This window comes from Athene noctua, chromosome 1, assembly GCF_965140245.1.
Source record: "Athene noctua chromosome 1, bAthNoc1.hap1.1, whole genome shotgun sequence".
In the NCBI taxonomy this organism is placed as follows: domain Eukaryota; kingdom Metazoa; phylum Chordata; class Aves; order Strigiformes; family Strigidae; genus Athene; species Athene noctua.
Window position 1 is genome coordinate 192,934,630 of NC_134037.1, and position 22,880 is coordinate 192,957,509.

Below are 22,880 nucleotides of genomic sequence, written 5' to 3' on the forward strand. Positions count from 1 at the left end.
TGCAGCCCATTAGTACCTACATGCAAAGAAGGAATACGGCATGTGAAAGCTTTCATCAGAACAAACAAACCTCAGTTTGATACAAAAAATATTTTCAATGTTTACCTACTAAAATACATTATTATTTGAAATATATCACCTGCTACTGACCTCATTAAGCAGCTATTCAAACACTAATCTTTTTGCTGCTTCTGCTTTCAATGTTTAAGGACATTATTAATCAACCTACTGCAAATCCTGATAATGAAGCACAGTCTACTTCAAGAAGCTGCTCTCAATGTTTACAGAATTTTCTTCCTACAGAGAGTCAGTCAAGTCATCATGGTGTACCACTTATAGAAATAACTGGCTGATAATTTTCTGAACATATCTGCAGCAAAACCATGCCAGAGACAAACTATTTGGCATGCACATTCAGAAAAAGGAGAAAGGATCTTAAGGTTTTTGGTTACTATTCTGTCAACTGCAGTTTATGATGGAAATTAAACTCTGTCATGCTCTTCAGCTTCAGACAATGAGATACATATTTAGAATAAATACACATATCCTAAATGACCATGTATCAAATGCTAAGGCAGCATGAGTACTTGTGAAATTCATCATGTCAACAAAGCTGCTACATTTCTGTAACTCCAAGTTTTCCAACCAAAGGCTTAAATGACAGATACTGCTTACCACCTACATTCTGTGGGTGCACGTTTTTAGAAGATGATTTCACTTAGTGCTCTTCTTATGAGCAGAAGGTGTAGTCTAGTTCATTCTGGGCTTCCACTGAAATAATAATATTATTTGAATATTTTGCTTTGAAAAAAAGCCTATCATCCAACCTGCTACTCCCCAGAAACTTAAAAGTGAAGAGAGAAATCACAACCAATTTCTTATGCCAACCAGTGAACAGTGAAGCTGTTTGTAATACAAACCCACACACTCTGGAAGCAGAAAAGTTTTCAAAAGTGATTTTTTTTAAAGATGCTTTGTCTTTCATTTTAAGAGGTGTAACTGAAATAATAAATGCATTAAACGCTACCTCCTCTCTCTCACTTTTGAATATACGTACACACGAGCCTCCATTTAACAGGTTCCACTTAAACAATATGCTTACCACTTCATACTAACTTGAAAGAACAGAATTAATGACCTAAAGAATTTTCAAACCAGAGTAAATTACTATGGCCTATCATTTATCATAATAAGCACATGAGTAGTTCTGCAATATGTGTTTACTGCGATGTAAATACAAACGCATTTGCAGGACTGGGCCACGGAGAGAACATGTTAATTGAAACCAGATGTAGTAATACAGACAGGTCCTAACCGTGACGGAGCTGCAGTCTGCGACGTGAATCTCGACAGCATTCAACGCCCTTTGACTCTGCCACCATGTAAAACAAATGGGAGAAATTAGAGCAGCAGTAAAAGGTTTTTGCAAACTGTGTTCTGTCCTTGTTCAACACAAATCATTAGCATACATTTGTGACTCTAAAACCAGTAAGAGCCTTTTGGTGTCATTTCAACCGTTTGTCCTCAGCAGTCCAGTTTCACAAATTCAAATGCGTTGCATGTTCAATCTTGCAAAATCTAACATAGTCTAGAAATATGTATTTTTTTAATAAAAGCCAGTGGTGGAGCGCAAGGCACAAGACTTGAAAATACCAACATATTCAATAAAAACACTTTGTGTATTAGAAAAAAGCTGGAATCATATACACAAATTTATAGTACTTAGGGCTTCCCATTAAGGAAACAAATTATTTCTCACACAAGAAACATTAATAGCTCTCAAGTAGGACAGTGCTCAAAGTCCCAAGGCAATTATATAATTAGTCATTTTTAGACAGAATATTATGTTACACAATATTGGAATTGAACAATGACAGTCTCTTGAGCAAGTCAGGATTTTGATACATATTATATGTATGTTTATACTGTCCTAGACAGTTTAGTGAACCATTAGGAAGTCCTGACACCAAGATTCTATTGGCTCAAATACACATATTCTGTTAATTATTAAATCCTTAAATGTCCAACGGCAAACACTGCATTTCATTTTAACACTTGATGTCCACTGGATCAAGCCAATTACTAAAAATAACTAGTTATCTGTCTATGATCTGTTATCCATCTGCTCCTTTCCAAAAGGAGCTGCCACAGCACCATTAGGTGAGGCTCAGTGATTACAGCTGGGAAAGGGACAGATCACCTGAACCATCAAGCCCATGTTTCCCTGCAGCAGGGCAGACCATGGAACTACCAAAACCACATACCATTCCCTCTGACATTTAATTACCTGCCAAGTAGCTTTAAATTTATTTTTACTCCCTTTTTAAAAAAAAATTTTCCCCCCCATGGAGAGGGAAGGCTTGTGGGTAGTACTTTGAAATCAGAGTGCTAAGTTAAGAATACTCTTATAGACATCACATCAATTTATCATTTTACTATACATAAAGAGACAATACGGTAACTAGGTTGTGAAAAACAAAGGATGTTTACAGCACCTCAGCAAATGAACTAGCTTCCACATGATCAACACAAAAATGTGAATTTGGTGTTGATTTATGATTGGAAAAATAAAATCCTACATATACAAGGAATATAAACATACTTTGACTGATCACAGAGCAGTTGCTTAAGACAGACCAAATTAAATAATCAACATGCACTATTCACTGAAGTCCTCAATTTTGCAAACAGTAAGCGTTGCATGCATCTGTTCAGACCAAATGTAAATCAGCCACATGGCTATAAGCTTTAGCCAAGAAAATAAGTTACCAGGACTCTCTCCCCCCTTCGCTATTTCCTAATCTTGTTTCCAATCAGCTCGTCTGAAGTTATTCCAGTTTCCATATGTAAGAGTTACACTACCATTTATTTCTTAAAGCTTCAAAAGGCAGGGAAGGAGGTAGAGACACTGAAGGAAGGAAAACAAAATATTCTTCAGAAACAAGTTCTTAAACAGAACCATTAAGTATTGACCACAGTCACAGTTTAAGCACTATTTAATGCTTGTTACCCCCATAAATCTCACTTTCTTACCAGTGTGGGGCAAGAGACACTAGCTGATAGATGTCACCTATGTCTCGAAGAACACTGCCATACTGCAGACAGATTTGCCACAGTCATCCCTCATCAAAGGAAAGCAAACCAATGTTTTCCTCTATTAATTTCTTTTTCACTGCAGCTATTTTATAAAACTACATAAAATTTTACAAAGCACAACAAAATTCTAAAGGAAAAGCAAGTTTTAAGTAGTACATAACAGAAACTAGTTACAATTGAGATAAGTATGAATGGCGACTTGAACATTTAACAACCATAAATGTGAACTAATGAATTTAGACAGAAGTGACAACACAAAAAGAAGGAAAATACTCACAAAGTGAATCTGGAACACGACTTCCGATAAACAGATGATCATCCCTAGTTTGTACATATGTTTAGATGAGTATTTATAGACTTGGTTTTGAAAATAATGCAGAAAGATCATTCAAGGTCATCTCAAAGAAACTCAAATATTGTTGTAAATACTTCTAGAACACAGTAGTAGCAGCCACAGTCTCCCTAACTGTTGGCCTGAGGAACACCTTCCTCACCCATCCAAAGATATATAATTAGTTACATGCTGGCATACAGCTTTCAAGTCACTGACTAGAGTAATGCTATAGTTCCCTTGCATGCAAGGAGAAGACAGATTACTGAAAGATAAATCAAACATCCTTTAATCTAGAGTAATCAAATTTTAATCTAAAGTACATCAATCATCACACTGAATTTGTAGCAAGAGGAATGAGATGCCATCCTTATATACGTGGGACTGCAAAAATATCGCCACTCCCGACTACTTGTGCAGGTTTATTGGGTAACAAACATACTGGGGAGAATGCAGCCTGCACATACATTTCACAAACTTGGTCAACTCATCATCTCTGAAAACAGCTCTGTCCTGAGGCATCCTCTGAGACACCCATTGAGTGAATTACCAGTTCTATATCCTGTATTATTTGTAATAGCAAAACATGACCAGAATTAGTAAAACCACAAAAGACTACTTCAAAACAGAATGATAACTTCTGCAGCTTATTCTGGATTTCACATATTTTATTGCAAGTACATGACAAGTACCCATTTTGGCCAGAACTTGCAGTTTTATGCTTGCCTTCGTTTTAACATTTAAACGTATATCCAGGTCAATCTATTGGAAGAACTCAGGAGTAGATAACCTTCCACAAAAACACTGCATGAAAGGATGGAGCAGATACAATCTTCTTACTTCAATCTCTGTTTTGCTTAAAGCGCTGATGAACCCTGATTTCCCATGGCTGGGTCTCTTCACAAGGACTTCAGTATCCCTTCCTTCCTCTGAATCTTGCCCTGGTATCCAACTGAAAATTGAAGTCGATATATTAAAACTATACATTTTGCAAAAGAAATACTTCAGAGCTATCTTGGCACTTTGTAACATCAGAAGAAAGCACAGAATAAAGCAGAAGTCACTGTAGCCAACAAGTCATGGGGTTCTTCCAAGGAAACAGATATTATCTTAAATCTCACTCAAAATTTGAATTATGTAAAAAGCACCCTGTGCATTCTGAAACAGCATAACACCACAAATGACAGAACAGCATAGTGAGGCGGCACGGAACGCATGAAAACAAGGTAGAGTAAATGTACTTAGACCTGTTTTTCCAAACTTAACTGACAAGTTGAAGGAGGAAAATTCAGACTGGGTTGAAATAGGAGTTACTGCAAATGTCAGTGAGGACAGGGATAACTTAAATACAACAAGTGTATGAAAAATAAAAATCAGTAAAAACTGAAATAATATTCATCTTGTAAAATCTACAAGTTTCTTCTTGGCAGTTACAAAAAAGCATTTAACGGAAGGCAAAAAACTTGCAGTAAAGCTACAATAGCAGCTACGGTGCAGCACCTAATGAAACTAAATTGCAAGTTCCCAGTGCAGCAGAAAACCATACTTAGATTTTGGGGGCATTCTTCTGAATTTAGTAGTCAGTCTTGAAGATGACAGTTACAGATTGCAATTCAGCCACATTCAGATATTAGATTGAGGATGTATCTTTTACCTCCCTTAACTAATTCTCCTTCAGAATTCAGAACTTCAGCAAGATTTGTTAAGATCTAAACTGCAAGATGATACGGCTTGTCCAATAATCAAGCAGCTTTCATTTTAAACTTGTTTCTACTTTAAAGTGTACTACTTTAAAGTTTACTCCTCTGGTAAGACATTTCATTACAAAGAAAACAGCATCTATGCAAAATGCCTAATGATTTTAGTATATTGTAAATTATATCTGTATTTAGTGTCTAACTCATTTTTAAATACTCTTTAAGCCTCACGGTTATACCAAGTAACAAATTTAGCAGGGCACAATTACTGAAATACATAGAGTTAACAGGACAAGAAAAATGTCACTCATCAGCCTTAGAATTTGTAGCGGTTAAATAGATTCATGTAAGAGCCAGGCCTCTTCCTGGCATGGAAGTCCAGGCATGACCAGAGACACTTCGCTAGAAAGTTTCATCAGCCTCCATTAACAATGTACAGACAGAAATACAGGCATATCATCTGGAGATATGTATGTTGCTACTGCAGCGTCAAATAGATATTTCAAGCATTATATACACAGCATTTTTTCCTATACACAGAAATAATCATTTGTCACTTTATGGAGTAATACAATTCATATAGGAGAGGTCCAAAAGCTCTTAAGCAAGAATACAGAATGGAATAAAAATCTTAGGCACAAGTTTCAGCTGTGTATTCTTAATTATGTATCACATCAGCTAAAAATAAAAATGAGCCCTGCACTAACTCATGCTTAGAAAGTTTTAATACCACCTTTGCCACACCTTAACTATTTCTTAAGTGTTACAGAAACACAAGAAAGGTATTTCTAGACAAGGTACTCGTATCAAAACTGGGGAAACTTTATCTAATTACATTTCTACAACTAGTTTCTCACTACCATACTTGATAACTCACTATATACCCCCCCAACTGTTCTTTATCATGAATTCAAGCCCTCCAAGAAAATTAATGAATGCAATAGCCTGCTTCAACAAGTAAAAATCTCTTTCAGTAATACATTCTTTTCATTTAAACGTTCTTTGTTCATAGACAAAAATTTGTCAATATCTTATCTTACAAGTACCCAATCTAATACTGTTTAAACCAAAGCTTTACTTAAACAAAAAGTAAAAACACCTACTTCATTTACATGTCACATGCTGAGCCTAATTTAATATGCCTTTTTTTCCATCTTGTTCACACTATACAACTTTTTCTTTGTGAGAATAGCGTACAACATCCATATTTTAAATGGAATTCAAAAGGCAAGACCTATTCTGCTCAATTAGTTTTGCTGAATTAAAGTGGTTAAGTGGTTTTTTTTAGAAAGCATGGAAAAAACCAGAAAGCAAGCAGGCCACTAGCAGAAGAAAACCCACTGCACTTACCATTGATCTTTTGCATGCAAAAAATGTCACTTGCAAATTCCTACAGTGTCCTTCCCTCAAACATTGTTTAGGGTTTTTGTTTTCCTGTCAGATGAAAAAGAAAGGATTAAAGACAATGGATTTCTGCAGCTTGTCAAAGAGACATCAAAATACTTCAGACAAGGTTTACTCGGGACTTTGCTACGGCATGGTGACTTACATTCTCTTCATAGAATACCAGGCTGGAAGGGACCTCAACGATCATCAGGTCCAACCTTTCTTGGCAAAAGCACGGGCTAGAGAAGGTGGCCCAGCACAATATTACAAAAAGCATCCAACGTTGGGAAATCCACCACTTCCTCGGGAAGATTATTCCAGTGGCTGATTGTTTTCATTACGAAAAATTATCCTCGTATCCAACTGGAATACCCCCAGGAGTAACTTTTACCCATTATCCCTCCTGTTTTCCATTTCCATCTTCTTTGTAACCACCCTTTAAATACTAGAACATAGCGATAAGGTCTCCCCTAAGCCTTCTCTTATCTAGGCTGAACAGACCCAGTTCTCTCAGCCTTTGCAGTCCTTTGATCATCTTTGTGGCCCTCCTCTAGACCCTCTTCAGCCTGTCCACTATTTTTTTGTCTTAAGTTACAATTTCTTAACCTGCTTAAAACACGAATTATCAGGCTTGAAAAGGACGAAATAGCAGTTTGCCTCTCTCTCTCTCCCGAGGGCCCGTTCAGGCCGGCGGGAGGCGGCCGCTCCCCCCGCAGGCAGCACTCCGCGCCCCTCGGCCCCGGCCGCCTTCCCCCGCCAGAAGACACCCCCCCACATCAGGAAGGGCCGTGGGGCAGCGGGGCCGCCTCCTCAAACAGCGGCTTCCCCAGCGCCTGGCCCGGCGGGGCGAGGGAGCGGGCCTCGGGGTACCCTTCCCTCGGGGCGTAACCGGGGAGGGAAGCGAGTGCAGCAGCAGCGACGAGGGTCCGGGAGCCACGGGGCCGTCTCCCGGGAGGGCGGCAGCGCTCACCTGCAAGACGCAGGGGCTCTCCAGCAGACACTGCCGCAGGTCCTCCCTCACCCCCCTGCAAGCCCGTCCGTCCTCCTCCTTATCCTCGTAGTACTTGGGCATGGCGGCGAGGCCAGCTCTACGCCTCGCTGGGGCCTACCCAAACACCACCAATACCACCAGCGGCCGCCGCCATCTTGGCGCGCCGAGCCCTGCCGCCGCTTCCGGCGGGGGGGGAAGGGGCGAGGCGGCCCCGGGAAGGGACGGGACGGAAGGGAAGGGGGCGCTTGCGCGGCGGACGTTGCCGGAAGCCTTCAGGCAGCGGTGGCAGTAGCAGTGGCCGCGCCACGGGCCGGGGCAGCAGGTGAGGCCTCGCCCCGCTCACCTGAGGGGTGAGCTCGGCCGTTGGGTCCCCGCTGGGAGGGCGGTGGCCGTTTGTGGGGCGGGAGGAGGGGCGGCCGTGAGGGTCGCTTCGAGCGGGGCCGGGCTGGCTCTGTCCTCCGGCCTTTCACCTCCCGTGAAGCCGTTAACAGCTCGAATCGCTTTTGCGGTGGGAGGGAGGCGCCGCGCCGGCAGCGAGCCCGCTGCCCGGGCAGCGCTGAGGGGTGGGGGCGCCGGGCGGGCAGCAGGGGAAGGGGAGGCGCCTGCGTCTAGTTTCCCCCCTGCTGCCTCCCTAGTGCTCAGCGAAGTGACTGCCGGGCCGCGGCGGACTCGGCTCTTAAACGTCACAGTTCCTACTTGTTCGTGGGTTTTGTAGCTTCAGCCCCGCAGGTGCGGCCCCGTCGCGTGATTTTGTTTTTTAGTCTTTGTTATACGCGAAACCGAACGCATCTTTGGAAATTTCTTCTCTAGCAATATGCTGCCAACCACTTCAGTTAATTCTCGGAGCCAGGGCAACGGTGCGCTGAGCCCCAGAGATGCGGCGAGGCACACAGCTGGGGCTAAACGCTACAAGTACCTGCGGAGACTCTTCCACTTCCGGCAGATGGACTTTGAGTTTGCACTTTGGCAGATGCTTTACCTGTTTACTTCACCGCAGAGGGTTTATAGGAACTTTCACTACAGAAAACAGACAAAGGACCAATGGGCAAGAGATGATCCTGCCTTTTTAGTGCTTCTCAGTATCTGGCTCTGTGGTGAGTGCTGGGAAATAAGTGCAAAAGGGAGGGGAAGTTTAGGGATGAACATTTATGGCCCTTCTACACACACACACAAAAAGGACCAGTCCATGTGGGTGATCTTTTAATCAAAGTAGCATACAAGAAAATAGCCTAACCTTTTGGAACTTAAAGTGGGAATTAGAAAACAGGAGGTGTAAGTAATACTATGGAGTCCTGAATTAATTGTTCTGTTGCAACTCATTTTCTATCGCGTTTCAAACTATGTAGTTCCCTGGAACTTTACAGACAGTAATAAAAACCCATGCCACATAGCATTGCTTTAGTTAAAAAGTACTGAAGGTTTGGTTTATCTGAAAGTTACAGACAAAATACTGTTTTTACAATAAAGACCCTAGTGAGATTCTAGGTATTGCAGAATTGAGCTATAAACCGTGTGTCTCCTGTAATTTTTAGATTGAATTGAAAACACAGTAAGAAGCATTATCCTAGTCTTCTGTTATGTAGCATGTTGCTGTTAGTAATATCAAAACCGTTAACTCTGAAATGAAGGTATCGCCACACACACAGTTTGGGTTAACAAGGAGCTTTGATAAAACAAAAAATGTTCTATTGCAGAGCTGTGTGAATTTATAAAAAATACTTTGGGTGGAGCAATACAATTTGCTGTTACATTGTTAAAGCCAAGTACAGATGAGATAACCCCTTTCACAGATTGGGGAACAATTATGAATAAATCACACTATACCTAGTATTTGGTGAAAAAAAAAAAAAGCTGTTGGACTGAAAATCTCAGGGAGAAAAATAATGAGGAAACTGATGATGTTTTTAACACTGTACTCAAAAACCCCATTAGTTTAAGATCTCATGCTTTCTTTTCCACAGCTAACTTTAATATAATCTTTTTCTCCTTTCAGTGTCTACTGTAGGATTTGGATTTGTGCTGGACATGGGGTTTTTTGAAACAATAAAGCTGCTACTTTGGGTTGTATTCATAGACTGCGTAGGCGTTGGCCTCCTGATTGCAACTCTAATGTGGTAAGTAGTGATGTCTGAAACTGAGTTCAGTATTGCTATTTGGGCACAGATAGTCCCCTGCTGTTTGCAAGACACTTGGTTCTCTGTTTGGGGCAAAATTTATAAAGTATGTATTGACTATAGTTTTTGTGCTGTTGTGGTAATTGTCGCAAAATGCTGCTTTAAAAAGAGAACACATCTCTTTATTTACTATTTCTGTAAAAGATGAATGTTCAGAAAGTCTGGGTTATGATGGACATTTCAGCTTGTTTGCTTTCTTCTTGAGCTGGCTAATCTTGAGCAATAATGTTAATTAAACACTGTGATCAAAAAAAAAAAAAATTCCTCATTCCTTATTTTGGTTGAACAACTTAATCATCCGCAGGCTTACATTACTTATGTTTTATGTAGGGCAATATACAATTGCTTGTGCTTCTTGCTGAAGATTTTAGTTATTTCTACTACAAGTAACGCCTGTTGTATTTCACACATGTTGGCTTTGTTGCTTTGGTGGTAGTCACTGCCAGTCTTATCCTGTAATGTTCAGACACCTGCAGAACGGGAGAGGCAATTAGTGAATCAGTTCATCACCCAGGCCTCAGCACATTACAGATGTGTCCTGCACCAGCAAGGGAACCATGAAACAATGGGAAGTTGCTGTTTCTATGCTGTGGCAAGAGGAGGGCACCAAAGCAAGAATTTTTATTTTACCAAAAACTTAGAGGCAAGGGCATTTAAGAGTTCTTAGTGATGGAGCTTACATCTTAACCTGGTGCTGAATAGGGAAGAGGGAGAGGTTACTTTCAAACAGTGACCTCAGAACTCCTGCTTGTAATCGCAGAATTCAGGATGAGGCACATACAAGAACTGTTGCTGATAGATGAAGGGTCCATGTGACCTAGTCTTCTGTCTGGGGCAGCAACCCATAAGTTGCTTGGGGAAGAGCATATAGTAATGTTTCCCCCCACCCTCCAGCAATTTGTGACTCAGGATGCAGTCTCCTGAACCAGAAGGACTTCAGCATCTGTTGGTTTTCCTCTGTCCTTTAGTCAGCTTCTTGCAGACCTAAATATCAGTCACCTGGCTCCAGTTTGGTTCAAATTCCTTCTTCCAGTGCAGGCTCACCTTTTATTATTTTTTCAAAAGCTCCCCCTGTTCCTGATGAGTCTAAACCCCTTCTTGCCTCCCTTCACCTTGCACCCAGGCTCTGCCTTTTTCTGATCCTGCCCTTGGCACAAAGAGTATGTTGGAGGAAGCTACCGTGAGAAGCTCTGATCTCTTATTTCTGAGCATATATTGGCTTCTTGTTCCTCTTACAAATGGGATAAATTTTCTGACATCAGCAGAATTTCAGCTGAAGAAAACAAAGTCTCAAGGCTTGTTCTGCAGGCTGGAACACCAGGCAGCGCACACTGTGAGCGCTGCTTCTTAGTAACAAGGAACGGGCTCATCTGCAGGGTGCTCGCCTGCCCTCTCTCCATGCTGGCAGTGCGCTGTTGCTGTGGAGCCAGAACAAACCCTCTCTGCGCGAGGTGTGGTGATCGTGTGCAAGCGCTCTTCTGAAGCCATCTCTGCGTGTACAAACAAAAGCGGCACACTGCCTGAGAACTTGGATTGCGTTGATAAATCTTTTTTTAAAGGCTACGTTTCTGTATTACCGGCAGGGTAATGCAAAGAATGCAATTATAGTTTGAACAAAAATGTTTTAATGGGAGCCTGGTCTGCATATTTTTCTCCCAGATACTTTGTTGGGGTAGAGAGTTAGGATCATGTGTAGCTATCTCAAACCAATGTTTTGTTGGTCAGCTTTATAGATTCACATTAACAACATTTGCAAATATCTTTTCGGATAGGTTCATTTCTAATAAATACTTGGTGAAGCAGCAGAACAGAGACTATGATGTGGAGTGGGGATATGCCTTTGATGTTCATCTGAATGCTTTCTATCCGCTTCTAGTCATTTTGCATTTTATCCAGCTGTTTTTCATCAACTGTAAGTAGAATATTTTGTGCTCTCTGCTTCAAAATCATGCTCTACCAAACCAGCTGAGGACAGTTGTCTCTTTCAGATGTCATCATATCCGATTCTGTGATTGGGTATTTTGTTGGGAATACATTATGGCTGATTGCAATTGGCTATTACATCTATGTGACATTCCTAGGATACAGTGGTGAGTAACAGCAGCTTCTTGTCTATTTGACTAAAAGCAAGAGCATGATTTTAGCCTATTAATTTGATCTTGGTCTCTTAATTTGTAAAGCGTAGGCTCAGCTGGGTGTTGAAGTAATTCTTTATGGTAAAGGAATTTGATAGAGATCTACCACTCCCCTGTTTTCAGCTGGGTGGACATCTTAACCAAAAAATTTGTTCTTTACCAACTTCCCCTTTTGTATTAGACCTGTAGCACTACAGCTTGTTTTTCTTGTTCCTCTATAAATCTACTTCAAAATGTTTGATTGGATAAAAAAATTCTGTGGTGAGTTTAAGACTATAGTTTTAGGTAAAACAGGTTTGCAGGTCATTACCTATAGCAATTAACTCAAGTACTCTTTCATTTGTGATAAGGGTAGGACTAACAGGGCAGAGATGACAAACTGCCCTTCTAAAGCACCTGGCAGAGCAGTCTTGATTTCCTGCTATCTTCCCTCAAGGCCATTCTACCTGAAGCACCTTTTTCAAAAAAGCACTACTTTATACTGGCTTCATTGTTGCTTCTGTTTCAGCACTGCCCTTTTTGAAGAACACAGCCATTCTTTTGTATCCATTCGCACTTCTCATCATGCTCTATTTGATCTCATTAGCATGTGGATGGAACTTCACGAAGATGCTTTGTTCCTTTTATAAATACAGAGTGAAATAAACCCAGGACTTCATGTATCTAATGTTTATTTTGGTTTTACCTTAGCTGTTCTGACAGTAAAGAAAAAGTTAAGAAACATTTTGTAAATGGTTGTAAATTTCTCTTTATTGTAGATAATTGTGTAAAAAAGTTTGAAGTGTCATTTTTTTATTAAAATATTTACAACAGTAAACATGTTAGCAATTTTGTTCAAATACTTTTGCAGTACATTCCTAAAAACAAGTTACTTGTACATCTCCATAGCTTCAATTTAACTGCAACAAGTCTATTTAGCATAACTCTTACTGCAGATATTTTGCACATACTGGCATAAGCTCTACATTAGGAGGGGTTTAAGTGACACAGAAAAGCAGTTTTATTTAAGAATAATATTGGAATACCTCACCTTATGACTGTGTGAGAGTATGGATCTTAATTGTGTTGCGGTGGTAAAGCAACAACGCTCTCTAGCTACAGAACTGTCCTTTCCTCTTATGAAAGAACTTGAGAACAGATTAATGATTACTTCAGAAATATACATGGACAACTCTGGCACACAGAAGAAACGGTGATGAAAGGCACAATTAACATGACCCATATCAGGTTTCCCAATATAGCAGCAAGTTTTTAAACCCGATCTCTAGAAGTCCCGTGGGCATTATTACATCCACCATTAAGAGTGGCAGGCCAGTGAACATGAAAGGGATGTACAAGTTTAGTTTGGCTACAAGGGTGGGCTCGTGGCAATACCTGCAGCTGTGAAGTCCACAAGGCAGGAGTATAAACTGACCATCACAAACACTACCTTCTGAAAAATGAAGATGACAGCTTTCCAGAGCAGCGTTCAGTATGAAACATGAGCACTAGGATTTAGTTTCCAAAACAATGCAACAGTAAACTGGTTACAGTAAGACTTAATATTTCAATACTAGAATTTGATCTTTAAGGAAAAACTATATTTATCTTAAAATACCAAATATGCTGGCAGTGCATCTTACAGTACTGTGTGTTTCAGCCACTGTTAAGGCTTGAGGAGAATCATGTTCCCCCCCTCAGCAGATGCTGAGCAACGTTCCCCTTGAGGAAAGCACTGAACCACTGATCCACAGAAGGCCAAGGATTCCAGTCAGGACCTGCTCCTACCCTAGCTAATGGCACGAGCTCCCGTCCTGCAGGCAGCTGCAGCCTATCTGTACTCCTTTTCACTAACGAGAACCCTAGCACCAGTGGTCACCCACTTCGGTTCAACAGTAAAAATACTTGATATTTAGTGCCCTGTAGTGCAATACCGTTGAAATCAATGAATTACTCAAGGTACACAGGCCCTCCCTTTAGAGATATCAAAGTTTGTCCCCTTGAAAGAAGGCTTCATCGTTCTCAAAATTAAGCTACTTCAAGTTCTAGCAGCTCACTGTTTACAGCAGAAATCAGCAAAACCCTTAAGAGACCACTAAGGTCAGAAAAGTGATTCGCAAAGATGAATTCATTAGGTCTGCATGGAGTGTTTTTTACGTCAGCAATCAATACTAGCCTAGAAACACCAGTTGTTTAATAGCCTTTCAGCATTATGCTGGTGATTGTAAAGATGATTTAAAAACAAGGGGTTTTTTTCCCTTTCTACTGCAGTTACTTGCTTCAGCTTTTTCAGAATACATCCTTCCTAGTAATAACAAATATAGAACCTAGGGTTAATTAATTTCATGGGAGCAAGGTTTTAAGAGATTTAAATTTCTTTTTTTCTCCCCACAAGACTAAAATAGTATTTTCCAAGTTGGAAGCAAACTACAAATTACTACAATACTTCATCTGGAGCCTGTATTTCCAACAAAAAGCAGAGATTACCGAAATTATAATATACTTCAGGAAAGCAAAAAGAAAAAATTTTATGCAGTTGTTCAATTTTGTCAAAGACTAATCACACCAGCTTATTAAAGGAATCATGTATAACATGGGCAAAGTATAAATTGCTTTGCTTTAAACTGACTCAAGGTATTTAAAAACTGCTTTTGAAACAGCTAGATAAGCAGTGATATGACAGAAGAGTCCAGTCTTCTATTGGTCCACAAATCATATGTTTTAAATTTTCTAAGCCATCTTTCAGTTAAGAAAAAACAAATGCATCTGTAGGAATATTTTCTGTCAATGCAAATACATGTTTGAGATGTCTGCAAAAGCGCAAAGCCTACTCAGTGCTTTAGAAGCACTCTTGAATAAAAAAAATTAAAAGTGCTAATTTCGGATCACATCCTGTTCACATTATTTACAAAGTTTTCAGTAGGACTACCCCCTGAATGAGCAAAGCAAGATTATACTGACAGTCACATTTTCTTGTTCCAGAGTAATCCTGATCAGCTCAGAAAAGCCAGTGCTCATATATCAGCCGGCCTGTTTGGCAACCAGTATAAGAAGTTAAGAATAATTTGCCCCAATAATGAAGGTTTCTGCTAATGCCTTTGGTTTCACAGAATTTCTCTTTTCTGAAGCTTTAACAGCTTCAGAAGGAGCTAACAGGATCATAGGATAATGCAGTTTATTTTAAAACACTTTATTTGGTTACTATAAGATTCGGTGGCCTAGAGAGGATTTTTAAGGCCACAACAAAAATAACTTGAAAATAAATATGAGTAGGGAAAAAACTTGACAAAATCAGGTATTAGGTTTAAGATGCTGAGGAACTCTTGTGGTAATACTGTAAATTATGACTGAGACATGTAAGAGACACCCGGCCAGTTGTAAACCATGCCCAAGCTAATAACTGTTGACCAAACAGCCGAAGCATTATTTCACTGTAAGTCCAGGAAGGAGACTTGCCCCAGTTTACCCTGACTTTGGGACTGGAATTTGAAAGGTAGAAAGCCCAAAATAGCTGTCTGCAAAAATAATTAGATAGAAAATATTTTCCTTGCTTTTTCTATTTCTCAGCAAAATTTCCAAGCATATTTGCAGAACTGTACAAATTCAGACCTGGACCAGGTCTGAATTTACCTGAATCTACAAAATGTTGATTTGTATTAATGTGGCACATTTATTTAGAGAGCATATAAGCTCAGGAATATTTAAAGGGTTAAAGCAGCCCAGAGTATTTCCAACTCCTGCTAGTATAATATAATAAAAATGCAACAATCTTTAGGAAGAAAACCCCACTTACTTCACCAAGCGCTAGTTGGTTTGTTGTCTTTGATAAATTTCATCTCAACATTTCTGAAAACTAAAATATACTGTTAACCAGAGTGCTGCAATCAATGTGGTAAGGGTTCTATATATCTAAATATATTAGTAATAATTCATCTTAACTACTGTGAAACATCAGGAACAGTGATGTTTCAAGAATAAGCACACAGCTTTCTTAAATAAATGGTACCAGTAAACTTTTGAACTCATGGAAAAAAGATGAAAGTCACTGTCAGTGAAACTACTTATATTAAGAAACTGCAGTATCTAACATTTCTGCAATCTAAATTGTAATAAATAGCTATAAATTACTTACATCATTCATTCACAGGCACAGCTGAGAAGAAAACCTAAATACTTTCCTTTGCTAGCTAAAGTGTGATAAGAAGCCACTGCATGGCAGTAATTTGATGGCACAGCATTATACATACAACAAACGGGGCTGTGGCACCACAAGAGGCTAGATTCACACAGGATTCTGAGCCTGCTCACCCTCATTTCTAAATCCAAGAATAAACTCAATCTATGAGGCCTGTTCTTATCTCATGCCCACAGTCTCTATGGGCAAGATGAGCTTCCCAAGTAACATTTTATTTACACCACCTGATGCAACCAGAAAAAAAGTAAACAAGGCCCACTGGTAGCTTTCTACTTTTCTTCAGCTTATAATAGTCGGTCTAAACAGATGGTCTTGTATCTCTGTGTACAAATCTTGTCTTCCCTGTGTCCCCAGACAACACAGCTAAAACAAAATGACTGTGGTCTGTAGAAGTAGTTAAGCTCTTGAATACTGCCGAACTGTCAAAGCTTCAACACAATTTTCCAACAAGGCAGAAGACAGGTTGACTCTATATTCCAGTTGTGGTGGCTTGCAGTGCTGGAGAGTCAAGTTTAGGCTCCTGCTCCTTATAAATATGTCATGAAAAAGAGACCAAAGCTTTTAATCGAACTTTCATGCTGGAGATAGGAACTCAAAATCCCCACTCCAGATCAGGGACCCCACAACAGGTTTTGTGCATCTGTGCCCTGACCACAAAGATGTTGGGGATAATGGAGGCTTTTTTCCCTACAGGGACAACTAGGCCAGCTTTTGAGTTCCAGGAGGCTGGTTCACAGCACAGCTGCAAATCCCCAAGCCAGGGTAAATGCCTCCCTCCAGTGTCAATCAGGCACTTCATTCCTAGTAAAGAAAGGAATTTCTGTCTCTCTTTTTCCTGACCATTTCTGACCGGGTAGCTTAAACCTTCCCGTGCCTGTGTCCTTACACATAAGCACCTCAGCAGAAGGACTCTTAAGAGGAGTGGCAGCGTTTCCGCTTTGGATTTAATCCAAATCACTTTCTGTTCCTGACTGGATTTCCAACTCATTTAAGATCACTGTCGTTTCTCTTGAAATGAAAAGGCAGGGTACTAACTTGAGGCCAAATTCAGTTCCTATTAAACATTAGTGCAAGTTACTACACTGATCAATAAAGGAGTCAAACTGAAACCTTGTTCTTGAACAATGGAAGAAAATAAAATAAACCGTAACTACTCACTGTAATGTATCTAAACACTGCAATAACAGAACTTTTTAAAAGGAGAGCTCTGTAGATCAAATATATCTAACTACTATTAATTCTTTTGATAAAAGGTAACCTCTGTTACTCCAAAGCAAAGCTGGAGAACGATTATTTTCAATACAGAAAATGAATTTGTTCAGGCTACGAAATGTCTACAAAGATTTTTAGAAAGAATTGTTTGGAATTGAAAAAACTCTTCTAAAATGCAATGGATTCAATTGAAAATCACTGCAGATTTAGTACATAACATGAAACAAGACATTTCAGCATGCTTTTTATGTGGCTACAAACTGTACATAGTGGAATTTCATAGCCCCAAAGAATAATGCTCTTCAGAACTCTGTTAATGCCTCTGAACATCATTCAGATTCTGTGTACAAAACTACATAATTTAGAAACTTAATCTAGGTTCTTTTAAACATGGCAGTATATTTGAAATATGGTATTAATTTATGTTTGCATCTCCAAAGAAAAATGTAGAAAGATAACTTAAACTAGAGAATTCATAAAAAAAACTATATCAATTTAAAATTTTACTGCATAAAAATATGTACTTTTCAAATTATTTTAATAAATTAAATATCCCTAACATTTTTAATATATATCCCTGACAGTCTATAAAAGAGGGTTCTTGTTATAGAAAATAAATGGAACTCCGAAAGTACCCCCTTCACAAAACATATTTAACAATAATTATACTTTTTTCTCCTTCAAGGAATGTAACAATATGTACAACTTCTCTATATTACTATACTATCAAAACAGTACAGGTTAAGCTTAGCAGGGTTCTGTAACCATAAGACGGTAGTCACATTAAAGTGGAGGACAACTTAGGCCTCAGACGAATGTTATCAGTGTGGAGCATCAGTTTCTGGATGGATCAGATAAGAAGGGATAAATACAATCTTCCCATCTACAGTAGATTTCACAAGAGGTAGAGTTCAAGTGAAAATGAAAGAAATTTGGAATAAGGTGCATGCTCAGTATTTTCAATTTGTGACTTGCTAAGGATGTCAAGTTTTTACAGGAAAAATTTTCAAGGATTCCTTCTTTTTCCTCGAAAGCAGATTTCCATGATCAGTTTGTAATCTTTTTAATATGAATCTGAAATAGAGAATCAGAAAAAAAGAAGTCATGTTTTCGGTTATCACATTTCTCAGTAATAACAGGTAACTGTTTTCAGCGTTAGCCAAAATTTTGAGCTTCGAAACACTGACAGAATGAAGAAATCTCACATTTGCCAGTTTTATTTTTGAAAGGTTCTACTACCTCTCACCTCATTCAGAATTGCCCAAACTGCTGAATTCTGTATTACTGAAAGCCGGAATGATGAAATAGGGTTTAGGCTGGGGTCAACTCTTCCTTCAGCTACACCATTTTCAAATTTCCCTGCAAAAGAAGCAAAAGTATATCCTCAATTAGCTCCTGTTCAACAAACTGAGGTACAAAATCTGTGTCCATAAAAATGTATCTGTAGTATCACAATTCACAGGTGAAACCTATTGCTGGTGGTTGTAGAACTGTCTGGTATCATTCCTGAAACAAAAGACAATCAGTGATTTTTGATATCAGTTCTGCAGCAGCAAACAAGATGAGGCATTATCATCAGAGCATGCTGATCTGAGCAGGATTACACATAAGAATAAAAACTTTGGAACTGTGTAAGGGTATAAGCACCTCAAACTCTGGGAAGATTTTGGCACAGATTTTCATTTACTATCATGGAACTAAACATGGAGCCCTCAGCTTACCTGTTTCAAGGAGGATTAAGGACAAGGAGTATCATTCATACATAATGTATTCCTATTTAAAGGATCTTCAATTATATTAGGATGAATAAGAATCCAGTTGAAAAGCTCAGTTAGACTTTACACTTAAAACATATACACAGCAACTACAATTCATTAAAACAAAGAAAACCTTGCTTCTGTTATAAGAGGAATGCCCAACCTCTGTCCAGCAAGCTAAATACAATCCATGAGTAGAATTTCTCTTCCTTGACAAGAGGTACCCTGGCACTGTCCCCAGGAGCCTCTTGGCTATGGAGATGACAATCTCATCCCATGACGAGACAGCTGATTGTCTGTAGAGCAGCTTCAAATCCAGGGGAAGAACAACAGCTCACACAGAGGCACTTGTGCAGTCACAGGACAGAAAAAGTGATCTTGTACAACCTGGAAATGCCTCTACAATACTCTAGGTGATCGATCCTGGCAGAGAAGTTGGATGTGGCTGCACTACAACTAAGAGTCACGCTAGATCTTTGTTTAGTACGTCAGTCTCAGAAAAGAGATATTGGAAACAATATTAAGTAAAGCCTACAAGGTCACGTACCCAAAAACAAATCATCAAAACTCCATTTTAAGTTTGTTTTGTTTTTAATGAATGTGTCTTAACTGTTGCAATAGTAGCAATACACATTTCTTTCCACTGTGACATACCTATCCTGAAGTAACCATCCTCTAAGCGTTTGTCTTTGGTTTCTTTGCTTAATACCAGTTCTTCATTCTAGAACAACAAAGCATAAATGAGATCATTTATTTTGACATATGGCTTTGCCAGTGAAAGACAAATATATGTGCCCTGTTGTTACATATTCAGCATCCATCTTTTCTAAATAACTGTGAACCAGCCTAGAACAGTTATTTATAGCCTTAGACAAGCCAACACAAAAAAAGAAAAAAAAAAAAAAAAAGAAAAAGAAAAAGCAGCAGTATTCTAGAACTGAACGGTGTTTGGCTTCAAAGTGGAAAAAAGAAGTACTTTAAGTGCCCAACGTAACTTGCATGGTAACTGCCACGTGAACAGAATACATAGCAGATACTGGCATACACAGTAGAAGAAAAGAAAAGGCAGGATCTTGTCTTTCCCTATGGTTGAACCAGAGATTTCTCTCAGGACAAATGAAACTTACAGCCTAGTTTTTGATGTAAGAATTTGGATGAGATGAAAAGCCATCAGACCAGTGAGGGAAGCTCTCTGCCCGCTAAAAAGGGATGGGTATCAATAAGCTTCTTTAATAAGCACAAAAAAATTTAATTGTAAGACCAGAGCTTCAAAGACAGATGGAAAATTACAACCAGAATTATAAGATCCAATATTAAAAGACTGACTGTAAGAATTTCCTAGGAATCAATTAAAAATGCTTGACAAAACAGGAGACTAAATCTATCAGCTTTTTAATTTATTTTTTTTTTTAATTCCTACTTTTAAGGGAGGCTGCTAAAAAAGTGGATTGGGGGGGGGTTGGAGGGAGGGAGTGGGGAGGTGTCTGGTTGGTTTGCTTTGGTTTTGGGGGTTGGGGTTTTTTTTCAGTGTGTTGCTTGAGTCCCAGAAAAATCCAGTCTGGGGGCTCCCCATTTTCTAAGGGTTGTTTTTTGGGGTTTTTTTAATTTGGCTTAGGGACGATCAGAGTTGAAATATCTGAATGAGCTTCTAGCTCTACTGAAGTCCACGATGGTGAAATAGTTCCCTCGGGAGAGTACCTATCATTCTGCAGCTGCTGTCCTCATATTGGTGACATTTTCTGCTGACACCAATGGCTTAGGAACAGGCCAGATGCAGAATTTCCTGTTTACCTTCCCACAAATTGCGTCAATAGCCACAGCTCAGTAGCATTACTTCCTTAAGGGGTGCTCCAGTTTGAGGGGGATTTCACAGTCGAGTATAGCCAAAAGAGTGACATGCTTGACGCACATTTTTTCTCATTCTCTTGTGCATTCTTGTGGTATCTTGGGCCCAGATGAAGTGAGGGCTGCTGCTGTTTTTGTGGTTGAATATATTTCCAAAGGTCTTGAGAAACAAACCCCATAAATCTTATAATATCCCACATATCGTGTTGTATAATTAGAATCAAACTGACAAACTTCTTTTCAGGGTTGGGGGTGGTCAGGATTTCCTATTTTTGCTCGCTCCCAGGAAGGCAGACTGCAAGAACAGGGAAGTGAACTCCTCCATGATTATTTACCCTTTTTTTTTAAAAAAAAAAAAAAAAAAAAAAGATTCAGCATATGGTAATTTAGGCACAGATTTCAAGATACACCTGGTGTAGGTATGGGAGAAGACAAATTCTTTGCTATTTTAATAATAAACTTGTCTGAAGTAGTATCTTAATTTCTCAGAGTTTTGTGATATAAATGGTTAGCTATAATACCTAGTTGAAGAAAATGAACCCATACCATCTGGCTTCAAGCAAGAATATACTTTAGATAGTGTAGTGCCCTCCTGAGAAAACTCAGACTGATTTAGGAAAAAAAAAAAAAAAAAAAAAAAAAGCCCAACAACCAGTAATCGGAAGACACAAACACATTTGGTTTAAGAGTCCAGATATTTCAGTATCTAGTAAGGTTTGGATATATGTTAATTCCTGAACCAAGACTTTTTAACTAAGTCAAAAAGCAGATTGACTTAGCTTTCCCATTTTCCAAAAGAACACAGGAAAAAGAAAATTGTTTATTTTTGTTTTAAACTGTAGCAGTGAATTGGAAGAAACTCAACTTGTTCACCTCCAAATTACCAACAGCACTTGTAGCAGACAGCACTCTGAATGAACATCTGAAGTTACAATAGTTTTCTGTGAATAGATCCAATTTTAAAAAATAAAAAGTATGAGAGCATCAGAGCATCAAGATCCTACAGTTAAAAAAAGGTATTCATGTCTCACCCTGTTAAAAAAGTCAATAAAATTAGGAGGTTTTGCTTTTATCCTATAATGGAGAAGATACAAAACAATAAATTCATACCTGAAAAGGCAAAACTTCCACAGTTGTGTTTAGAAGTATGTCTCCTGGATGCTCTGGATTGCCACTGTGAAACAAGTACCTATAAATGAAAAGGGAAAAATAAAACAGTCTACATACAGTCAGAATTAACAAAGTTACTATCTCACATGTTAATAGTCACATTACAGATGTTACAATGATAAACATAATTTTTATGCTGGACCTACATCAGCTGGCAATAAGAAATTAACAACAGTTTCACATACTACCATAATTGAAAGAGCTGAAGTTTTGCATTTTTTAAAGAGTAGTTGGGCAATAATTTACTTAGAAAGGTAGTTTCCATAACCTGATCTTGACAGGTTACATTATACAAAGTGACAAACGCTGTAGTCATTATTGCCTGGCATGTGCTGGTATCACCTCCGGAAGCAGGAGTCCTGCTTCCCTTGGCCTCTCCCATTGCTCCCCATCACATGCCTCCTTGTACCCAGAGGATGAACTCAGCAGATCCATTCTGAACCAGTTCTGGGAACCTATCCAAGCCAACATTTTGCCAGGCCAGTTTTCCCCAAGACCAGCTCTGCACTCTGGTTCATTGCAAAGTCTCATTAATGACTATGCCAGAAATTTCCAACTCATATCCACACCTTTAATGCTACCCAAAATCAAACTTTTACTCCAAAGATGGATTTTTTTTTTTTAAACAAAAAGCATATTTCTGATGTGTATACACACAGAAAAGGACAAATTTTTTTAATACTTGTACAAAGTCCATTACTCCCATTCAGCTGTGCATTTAATCAATTTTCTTTTTTTAAAATGTGACGGTGTGTTTAAAACTGTATCAAAACCATTCCTATACGCATCAAGCAGTAAAATACAATTGTTCAAATTCTAGCTGCCCATTCTTAGCTTTTGCAGTATTATGCATGTGTAGATAATGTTACAAAAGACACAGTTTAAGTCTCCTTTATATATAAAACAAACTTC

At 39.0% G+C, this 22,880-nt stretch overlaps 3 protein-coding genes across 4 annotated transcripts in view; 1 reads left to right on the forward strand and 2 right to left on the reverse strand.

Annotated features, from left to right (window-relative positions):
- Window positions 1–832: 832 nt before the first annotated feature.
- Window positions 833–7,697, reverse strand: COA5 (cytochrome c oxidase assembly factor 5). Its single transcript, XM_074908574.1, has 3 exons — window positions 7,481–7,697; window positions 6,475–6,558; window positions 833–4,379 (listed from the first exon to the last, which is right to left on the reverse strand). Exons 1-3 carry the CDS (start codon window positions 7,580–7,582, stop codon window positions 4,338–4,340), a joined length of 228 nt encoding a protein of 75 aa, XP_074764675.1. The 5' UTR covers window positions 7,583–7,697; the 3' UTR covers window positions 833–4,337.
- Window positions 7,698–7,726: 29 nt separating this feature from the next.
- Window positions 7,727–12,627, forward strand: UNC50 (unc-50 inner nuclear membrane RNA binding protein). Its single transcript, XM_074908562.1, has 6 exons — window positions 7,727–7,823; window positions 8,312–8,595; window positions 9,495–9,615; window positions 11,448–11,587; window positions 11,664–11,765; window positions 12,319–12,627. The coding sequence occupies exons 2-6, from the start codon at window positions 8,316–8,318 to the stop codon at window positions 12,453–12,455; spliced, it is 780 nt and encodes a 259-aa protein (XP_074764663.1). The 5' UTR covers window positions 7,727–7,823; window positions 8,312–8,315; the 3' UTR covers window positions 12,456–12,627.
- A 124-nt stretch (window positions 12,628–12,751) lies between these two features.
- The window catches only part of MGAT4A (alpha-1,3-mannosyl-glycoprotein 4-beta-N-acetylglucosaminyltransferase A), an 84,600-nt gene continuing 74,471 nt past the window's right edge, over window positions 12,752–22,880 (reverse strand). For both annotated transcript variants that reach the window (XM_074908530.1, XM_074908540.1), the window contains exons 13-16: window positions 21,909–21,987; window positions 19,608–19,674; window positions 18,443–18,555; window positions 12,752–18,270 (exon numbers count right to left, since the gene is read on the reverse strand). In XM_074908530.1, the coding sequence (XP_074764631.1) occupies window positions 18,244–18,270; window positions 18,443–18,555; window positions 19,608–19,674; window positions 21,909–21,987 (286 nt within the window). In that variant the 3' untranslated portion in view covers window positions 12,752–18,243. The remainder of the gene's footprint in view (window positions 18,271–18,442; window positions 18,556–19,607; window positions 19,675–21,908; window positions 21,988–22,880) is intronic.

What these genes read in the sequence shown, in the direction of transcription:
- UNC50 (XM_074908562.1), top strand. Translation starts at nt 8,316, where the DNA reads ATGCTGCCAACCACTTCAGTTAATTCTCGGAGCCAGGGCAACGGTGCG. An exon ending in TCTCAGTATCTGGCTCTGTG is followed by an intron (nt 8,596 to 9,494) that starts GTGAGTGCTGGG and finishes TTCTCCTTTCAG; the next exon opens with TGTCTACTGTAGGATTTGGA. An exon ending in CTGATTGCAACTCTAATGTG is followed by an intron (nt 9,616 to 11,447) that starts GTAAGTAGTGAT and finishes CTTTTCGGATAG; the next exon opens with GTTCATTTCTAATAAATACT.
- COA5 (XM_074908574.1), bottom strand. Translation starts at nt 7,582, where the DNA reads ATGCCCAAGTACTACGAGGATAAGGAGGAGGACGGACGGGCTTGCAGG. An exon ending in AGAGCCCCTGCGTCTTGCAG is followed by an intron (nt 6,559 to 7,480) that starts GTGAGCGCTGCC and finishes TTCATCTGACAG; the next exon opens with GAAAACAAAAACCCTAAACA. An exon ending in TTGCATGCAAAAGATCAATG is followed by an intron (nt 4,380 to 6,474) that starts GTAAGTGCAGTG and finishes TTCAATTTTCAG; the next exon opens with TTGGATACCAGGGCAAGATT.